This window comes from Poecilia latipinna, unplaced genomic scaffold (assembly GCF_001443285.1).
Source record: "Poecilia latipinna isolate Pla-1442-1.1 unplaced genomic scaffold, P_latipinna-1.0 Scaffold6406, whole genome shotgun sequence".
In the NCBI taxonomy this organism is placed as follows: Eukaryota; Metazoa; Chordata; class Actinopteri; order Cyprinodontiformes; family Poeciliidae; genus Poecilia; species Poecilia latipinna.
This window is the reverse complement of record NW_015119022.1, coordinates 9,025-18,469: the sequence shown is the minus strand read 5'-3', so window position 1 is coordinate 18,469 and position 9,445 is coordinate 9,025. Positions and strand designations below refer to the sequence as shown.

The 9,445-nt window shown below is 34.5% G+C and overlaps 4 gene segments (V, D, J or C); 3 read left to right on the top strand and 1 right to left on the bottom strand.

Moving 5' to 3' along the window:
* Positions 1 to 1,861: 1,861 nt before the first annotated feature.
* On the top strand, positions 1,862 to 2,696 carry LOC106943920 (Ig kappa chain V-III region NG9-like). The segment is given in 2 exon segments: positions 1,862 to 2,081; positions 2,228 to 2,696. Coding segments are annotated over 2 exon segments (372 nt in total).
* A 1,070-nt stretch (positions 2,697 to 3,766) lies between these two features.
* On the top strand, positions 3,767 to 4,382 carry LOC106943919 (Ig kappa chain V region 120-like). The segment is given in 2 exon segments: positions 3,767 to 3,949; positions 4,057 to 4,382. Coding segments are annotated over 2 exon segments (378 nt in total).
* A 1,179-nt stretch (positions 4,383 to 5,561) lies between these two features.
* The window catches only part of LOC106943918 (Ig kappa-b4 chain C region-like), an 11,378-nt gene continuing 7,494 nt past the window's right edge, over positions 5,562 to 9,445 (bottom strand). The window contains 1 exon segment of the C gene segment in view: positions 5,562 to 5,847. Coding sequence covers positions 5,692 to 5,847 — 156 coding nt within the window.
* LOC106943917 (Ig kappa chain V region 3381-like) lies at positions 7,305 to 8,197 on the top strand. The segment is given in 2 exon segments: positions 7,305 to 7,641; positions 7,742 to 8,197. Coding segments are annotated over 2 exon segments (366 nt in total).

Genomic DNA, 9,445 nt, shown 5'->3' with positions numbered 1-9,445 from the left:
TTTCAGAAGCAACATTTTATATAATGTGAACATAAAATATTTCACTTCATCTTGAAGTGAGATTCTATTTTTATGACATAAGAAAGTAATTATAGCAAATATATAATTTCATGCTTTCATTTACGTTTAAACCTGCCAACTTTTTAAAATCTTAATATTAGCCATAAAATAAACTTACTTCCAACATCCAGCCTGGTTCCTCCACCAAAAGTCCACCACAGTGATACAAACTCACTGAGGCGCCGTACAAAAACCTCTGACTGTAGAGAGACGCAGCTCTCTGACTTTGTCTGACTAACCTAAACCTACAAACCAAGATTAAACTAAGATATTTTTTACTACTTAGATCAATATTAACTTGTAATACTTTGTCGTAATTTGGGATATAAACTATCACATATGTTCTGTATCTTGAAACATTCTTTGTAAAACATAAAATAATGCATCTTTTCAAGCCTCAATCTGTCAAACAGAATTAAAACAATACAATCAAGTAAAACTAAAAACAACGGTTTTATATTTGACTTACTTCCAAACTCCAGTCTGGTTCCTCCACCGAACGTGTACCACAGTGATACAAACTCATTGAGCCGTCGTACAAAAACCTCTGACTGTAGAGAGACACGGCTCTCTGAACACAAAACATGGAGAACTAGAATTTTTAAAATATTTAAAAGCTAAAAACTTGAAAAATTAAATCTCATAATACTTTCTTGTCTAACACAGTTTGATGTAAGAACATTTATTGTCAACTTGAGAATTATTAATACATTTATTTACATCTTACTCTCAATAAAATATGAACTGTAGATATTTTTAGTTTCTCTAAAATGGAATAAAAAATACAATTAAAATAGCCCCACAATTATTCCCACCCAAAATGACGATCATGTACTGTTATATAGACATTGTTCCTCTTTGTTCCTGAGAATGTGAAGTAAAATGCTGTCATCCAGTCATAAAGAAGATCAATGGGCGGACCAGACACAACTTATGAGTCTGGAAATGGATGTAAAAAAGTCTAAAAATCATGTTGAATGACAGTTCTGTTAGGAAAGGAGTTTACAGGTTGAGGAGATTGGAAAAACATGGTTAACATGAATATAGAGCATTATGATCAAGAGAATTCACCTCCAAAGCAGATCATAAGTTGCTGAAACAAGTCTCTAAAATATAATCAATAGATCCACAGAATGATCTTGCTACTGTTGATATGAAAGGAAATGCCACAACAATCAAAATAATGTGTTTTAATCTTTGTGAGGATGGTTCCAAGAGGTAATCTATGCTCTCAAAATAATAAGTAAATATAACCTCTGGAGTAATGACTCTTTGGACACGAATCAAAAACCGAATTATCTGAACGTAAGGAGATGTGACACTTCAGTCACATACAGCACTACAAGATAAGAACCTCATTCTACCCTTGAAGCATGGAGGGATAACTGTTATGGATTGATTTTGCTACGATGCAGCAGAAATCAGCCCCATTGAACTCTACATTGTTAAAAATGAGGGATCAGAAGTTAAATGTTGTACCCAAGAGGGATGAGAGAAAACAGGGAAGTATTCACTGATTTATTTAAAACCAGCCATGGGGAATGTGAAATGTTTTTATAGCTCAGATACAACAGAAGTATTTAATGAATGTAATCTAATTTTGTGTTCTTTATTTAACTTTGAAATTATGGAGTTTACCTTTATAAGTTTATAACTGTGTGTTTCTTCACTTGACCTACAAGTTTTAATTAAAGCTGCTTATATGGCCTAAACTGGCCTATTTTCTCTTTTTAATTTAGTATGTTAATGTATTTTTGTAGATTATTTCAAAAGTCAAAACCATCTGCAGTTCAGAGAACACGACGATAGAAACTGAGGCCGTTATAAGAGAACATGTAGAGCTGATCTCCATGTGACTGACTGAGTGTGTTTGCATATGTGTCCTGCCTCTCTGCTGCAGCTGTTAAGAGGTCAGAGTTGATCAGTGGCTGTCCAGGCCTTTCAGAGCCACTGACACACCAGCAGCACAACGATGATGTCACTGACTCTACTGCTGACCATCCTGGGGCTCCTGGTTCAGGGTGAGACTCTCTGATCTAAACTTTGTGTTAACATGTAACCAAGATCTTCAGGATTCATGACCTGACAGCTTCAAATTTGGATGGTGATAAAATTTATTCAAGTTTGATTTTTCTTCAGGAAGGTTTCTGTCTTTCTGTGTTTTCAGGATCTTCAGGACAAGTCACCGTAACTCAGACTCCTGGATCTCAGTCTGTTGTTCCAGGACAGACTGTCTCTATTCAATGTAAAGTCAGTCCAAGTACAGGTTACTGTTTCAACTGGTACCTTCAGAAACCAGGAGAAGAGCCTAAACTCCTTATTAGATGCGCAAGCACCCGTCATACTGGAATCCCTGATCGTTTCAGTGGATCAAACTCTGGGAATACTGACTTCACTCTGACCATCAGTGGAGTTCAGGCTGAAGATGCTGGAGTTTATTACTGTCAGAGTTATCATTACATCAGCAGTCAGTGGGTGTTCACACAGTGAAAAATCATCATACAAAAACCTCCCTCAGTCTGAACAGAAACTGAACTTTGTTATGCAGCTGGAATCTGCAGCAAACACTGATAACGTTCACTGAACACACATTTTACACTCTCACCATTTAGTTGCATCAAACCTTATTAAAACTCAAATCTGAAAACAACATTAGATATATTCTAAATGGTCAAGGAAGTTGATGAAGGTCAAACATTTTTCAAGGTTGAAATACATTTTCCAGTCCATCCATAAAGGAACAATCCATCAAATAAAATAAAACAATCAGCATAAACAGTAAAATGTATTCAAACCCTCAGTTCAACCTATTTAAATCTAATAAAGATTTGAATTAAAAAAAAAATTAAGTAAATAATCTGTCACAAATCAATAGATATTTCTGTCTTCCACCTCTAGTCTGGGAGTTTCTTCAATGTTGTTGAATGAAAGAACATTTAATATCCTTATGAGGACATCAGCAGGATCGTAACTCTAACGCAGCAGAAAATATTGAAGAAACTCTGAAAAATTACAACAAAAATTTAATGTTCTTGTTTTAAAAAATCTGACTTGACGTTATACAAACTGACTGCTAATAACATTAAAACATATTTTAGTGTTTTTCAAATACCTAACAAGATTTATTTATTTTACCACAGATCCTGAAGGACCATTAGATCAGAAATAAATAAATTCCAGGAGATTTTTTTATGTATTAACCAGGGTAAAAATAAATGACTAAGTTTGACAGTGCTAAAGGAAAATAATTCATATCCTAATAATTATTAATGCTTGCTCCTTGATTTACCAATAGAATATTATTATACTACTGCCAGATGACTAGAACCTAATAAAAATGATTTTAAAAGAACTTAAACCAAGAATACATGTAATCTATTCTCCCCTCGAAATGTATTTTATTTTATACAATATATTTTTTATACAGATTGTCCCTTTTGAGATCTAAGATCTCATATAAAATATAGACCAGGCTTGAAATGACTAAACAGAAAAAAATACAAACACATCAACAATATGAGTAGTTAAAACATTTGACTCAATTTAATCAGCTGATATAAAGCAGGTCTGAATTTGAAAAATGTATTTGAGACCAGAATTAACCCAAATCTATAATAGCAGAGAAATATTTATGAAGCAGAAAGTTTATAATAAAATAGGTATGAAGAAAACAACCAAAAGGATCCCATTCAAATGTTAAATAAAGTGATTTGCATCAGCAGCTCCATGCTCCAGCGCTCTGGGAGAGTTTATAGTCCTGACAGTTGAACACTGGATGACTGACAGCTGTCCTTCATCACAGCAGAAGACACAGAAATCCTCCTCATCATCAGAAACATGACTCTGATCTGCGTCCTCATCTGGACTCTCCTCTGCTGCTGCTTCACAGGTAAAGTCCAGAGAATCCAACTCCTCTCCTCTATGAACATCTGTCCCTCTGAAATGAAGCCGACTAAACCATGAAGCTGCTGCATGTTTTTGCGTCTGTGTCCACAGAGGTCAGAGGTCAGATCACAGTGACTCAGCAGCCTGCAGCAGTGAGAGCTGATATTGGAGGATCTGCCAACATCAGATGTAGAACCAGTCAGAATGTTTTTAACAACAACTATTTAGCCTGGTACCAACAGAAAGACGGACAATCTCCTAAGCTCCTCATTTATGCTACCAGCACTAAAGCATCAGGGACTCCAAGTCGTTTTTCAGGCAGTGGATCAAACTCTGACTTCACTCTGACCATCAGTGGAGTTCAGGCTGAAGATGCTGCAGTTTATTACTGTAAGGGAGAATTTGATGCTAACAAGTATGAGCTGTTCACACAGTGAAAAACAGTCATACAAAAACCTCCCTCAGTCATAATGAACAGAAACTATATTGCTGCAGCTTCCAGCTGTTGCAGAAACTGATAGTTTACTGAAATCTTCCACATGAATACACACAAATGTTCATGAATGTGTTATTTTAAAACACCTTCATACGGGAGAATTTGATGCTAACAAGTATGAGCTGTTCACACAGTGAAAAACAGTCGTACAAAAACCTCCCTCAGTCAGACTGTATAAAATCTCTAGCTGGATGTTACACTGAAACATCTCACTAAGCACAGACACCACGACATTCACGTAAATATTGAAATAAGTGGCACGTTTCCGATATGGCTTTGAAATTAATAAAGAGGTTGGAATATTACACCTGGAGAAACTTTGTTGGGAAGATAACATTTGACTTTAGACTGAAATTAAATGTCATCATGGAGATTTTCTGAACATAATCTAAGGTTGTGTGCTGAGTTTATCTAAATATAGATACATTGTTTTAGCCTCATTTTCTATGCAAGAAGCAACATGGTTTTAGCAAAAATTAAAATTAAAATCTATTTATGAGTCAGATGTTTGACAATAAACATCTTGGTTAGAACAGAAATGGGTGAAACTCTCCAGCTGTTCATTATTTGTCCAAAAGAAAAGTTTCAGGGACTCTAAATGGTTTCATGGACAGTAGATCAAACTCTGACTTCACTCAGACCATCAATAAAGTTCAGGCTGAAGATTCTGTCAGAGCTCACACTTTGAACAGCCAAGTTTTGGTCACACACTGAAAATTAATCAATTACTGAATGACTGTCAACTGAACAAATATTTGGGCACATGACACTTTTAATTGCTTATTTAAAAAGAGAAATTTTAATATCTATTTTTATCAGTTTTGTTAAAGAATAAATCATAAACTTAATTCATATTATACATAACTTAATAGGATGTAAAGTTTTTTCTCTTTTAAGCCTATTAAATCATTTTTGGTATAGTACAACAAGATAACATTAATTTAATAAATTTTAGCTATATGAATAAACTGAAATGAAATGATAAATGTATTGTAAAAATACTGAGGAGCTGCAGTTTCTGCAGCAAACAACCTCTACTAACATGCAGCACACAGTGAACAAAACATTGTTTTTCCTCTGACAAGGTAAGAACAGAAAAATAAAGAAGTCAAAACAGGAGTAAGGATTTTGATTTTATTATTTTTGACAGAAATTGAGCTTTTAAACACATAACAGAGGTTATGAAGATGAAATAAAACAAAGATTTTTAAAGCAAATAATCTATAGCAGAATGAAACATTAGAATCAGCTCAGGACTGGGAGCACTGGTCTCTCCTCAGTGTCTCTGTGACTGCAGACTGGGAGCCCTGGGAGGCCTCACAGGTCACAGAGCCCACCTTCCTCCACTGGTCTGCAGGGAGCCTCAGGGTGCTGCTCCAGCTGTAGAGGCCGTCATTCTGCAGCACCCCGGGGCTCCTGCTCNAATTAAACAGCAAAGAACGTCTGTAAAATATGTCTGGTCTGACAGAATCTCAGTATTTTGTAATTCAATAGTTTTATAAATATATTTCTAACAGACTGAATTCATATGTTTGATTCAAAACATTTCACCAAATGATTTGAAATTCATGATAATTTATATTTAAGACAATTAATCTTAATCTGAGGCTGATATAGAAAATGTTAAAATGCATAAATTAAAATGAAGAACCTGAAGGACATAAACACCAGAAGTTGATGAGTAAATATTTATTATCTGAACAGTGACCAACATGACATAATATACAGAAGAACGGAAGCAGCAGGGAGATTTTTGCTACTACTCATTTGAAACATTAAGTTTTGAATCATTTTCAATCAATTTTTACATCTATGATCTAAGATGTAATAAATAAAAGTTTAAAACACATGTTTTCATTTGTAGAAAACATTCAATGACCAGAATTGAATGTTCTGACTTTGGACTGATCAAAGGAAAAAAAACAAAGTGAAACAAAAGTCATGTAATAATTAGAAATTGTTCACATACTCAAGCTTTTAAGATTGATTACAAACATTTCTTTAACTCTACGTTAGTTTAGAGATTCACGGCATGAAACATGACAATGATGTGATTTTTGTCTGTTCCAAACTTTTAGAGCCGTAATACAAAAAATGGTTGAAACATATTTTTTGTCAAATGACCTAATAATTTTAATTAGCCATGAAGATCTATTATAAACCAAACTCTGTTTTATTTTGCTAAAACAGCAACAATTTATAAAGACAGCAATAGAACATGAGCAAAATGTGACGCCATGTTTTTAAAACATCGAGTTATAAAATAGTTTCATGTGTTAAATATAAAATTCTACAAGAATTGCTTAAAAACCTTAAATGATCCAACAGTAGTAAACTCCACTCTCTGGTCTGATGAGAAAAATATGATAGTTTTGACATATAAACACTGAATTCAGACTAACTTTAAAATCGATAAAAAGCAGATGGACACCAGAAGTTGATGAGTAAATATTTATTATCTGAACAGTGACCAACATGACAAAGCAAACATGACTCAGTGAAAACAGAGAAGAATCAGCAGAGAAAGAGTGAGAGCAGTGACAGATTAAAGCCAGTATCAGAGTCTCAGAGAGTCAGGTCAGGACTGGGAGCACTGGTCTCTCCTCAGTGTCTCTGTGACTGCAGACTGGGAGCCCTGGGAGGCCTCACAGGTCACAGAGCCAAGAATATAGTTATTTTTTTCTCCTCTCTTAATTTTACTTTATATTATTTTATTTTATAATACGTTTTTTAAAATGCAGATTGTCCTTTTCAGATCCAATATCTCATTTATTAAATTGACCGAGTTTGAAATGAAAAGTACAATTTACAAACACAGCAACAATACAAGTTAATAAAATATTTATCTCAATTAAATCTGTTAGTAAATAAAACATGTCTGAATTTAAACAATGTACTTGGGAGACCAGGATTAACACAAATGTTAGCAGAGACTCACGTGTGAAGAAAAAGCTTAAAATAGACTTTCAACTATGAAGAAAACAATCTGACGGATCCCATTCAAATCTTAAATAAAGTGATTTGCATCAGCAGCTCCATGCTCCAGCGCTCTGGGAGAGTTTATAGTCCTGACAGTTGAACACTGGATGACTGACAGCTGTCCTTCATCACAGCAGAAGACACAGAAATCCTCCTCATCATCAGAAACATGACTCTGATCTGCGTCCTCATCTGGACTCTCCTCTGCTGCTGCTTCACAGGTAAAGTCCAGAGAATCCAACTCCTCTCCTCTATGAACATCTGTCCCTCTGAAATGAAGCCGACTAAACCATGAAAATGTTTTTGTCTCTGTGTCCTCAGAGGTCAGAGGTCAGGTCACTGTGACTCAGCAGCCTGCAGCAGTGAGAGCTGATCTGGGAGGATCTGTCACCATCAGCTGTAGAACCAGTCAGAATATTTATAGCATCTATTTAGCCTGGTACCAACAGAAAGATGGACAAACTCCTAAGCTCCTCATTGATCGTACCGGCACTCGAGCATCAGGAACTCCAAGTCGTTTTACAGGCAGTGGATCAAACTCTGACTTCACTCTGACCATCAGTGGAGTTCAGGCTGAAGATGCTGCAGTTTATTACTGTCAGAGTTATCATAGTGGCTCCGTGTTCACACAGTGAAAAATCATCGTACAAAAACCTCCCTCAGTCTGAACAGAAACTGAACTTTGTTATGCAGCTGGAATCTGCAGCAAACACTGATAACGTTCACTGAACACACATTTTACACTCTCACCATTTAGTTGCATCAAACCTTATTAAAACTCAAATCTGAAAACAACATAAGATATATTCTAAATGTTCAAGGAAGTTGATGAAGGTCAAACATTTTTCAAGGTTGAAATACATTTTCCAGTCCATCCATAAAGGAACAATCCATCAAATAAAATAAAACAATCAGCATAAACAGTAAAATGTATTCAAACCCTCAGTTCAACCTATTTAATTCTAATAAACATTTGAATAAAGAAAGAGATATATTTTTAAAGTAAATAATCTGTCACAAATTAAGAGATATTTCTGTCTTCCACCTCTAGTCTGGGAGTTTCTTCAATGTTGTTGAATGAAAGAACATTTAATATCCTTATGAGGACATCAGCAGAATCGTAACTCTAACGCAGCAGAAAAGTTTTTTTTATTTTATAAACCTTGAAGAAACTCTGAAAAATTACAATAAAAATGTAATGTTCTTATTCAAAAAATTTGACTTGAAGTTAAATAAAATGACTGCTAATAACATTAAAACATATTTTAGTGATTGTTAAATAACAAGATTTACTTATTTTACCACAAATTCTTAAGGATCTTTAGTTCCAAAAAAAATAAAAAAACTTCCAGGAGATTTCTTCAATGTTGTGTTAACTCTGGTAAAAATAAATGACTAAGTTTGCCAGTGCTAAAGGAAAATAATTCAAGGAGCAAACATCATTAATAATGCTTGGTCCTTGATTTGCCAACAGAATATTAGTATACTACTGCCAGATGACTACAACCAACACCTTTTGAATGCTGGGTTTAAAGGTGCTTCCAGATATTTTCCACAGACAGAAATGCAAAACTGTGGTGTCAAGTCTCTTTTTGTAAATTAGCAAATAGACATAAAAAGGTGTCTGGTATGAATGAAAGAAAGACATGAAAACATCTTCTCCAAATTATCAGCTGACAACAACAACCAGACATTAGTGAGGTTTCTCAGCACGAAAAAACTTTTTCTGACAGCAAAAATTTGGTTTCTTTGTGAACTGAAGCGTTTTAAAAAGACCTGAGCTCATTTTAGACTGTAAAACATTTGAAGGTGGTTTAATTTGGAAATGAAAGTCCACCTGCTGCCTTGAAGATGGAATTTAAATCAACAAGAAAATTGTTTTGGTTTTAACTCAGAAATTAAATTTGATGAAGTTGATTTAACAATGAGAGATAAGTTGTCTAAACGTTGTTTTAAATGAATTAATCTTGAATTGTGAGGTTTAACTTAATGAGGCAATTTAAACAAAATAACTTTTTCACAATA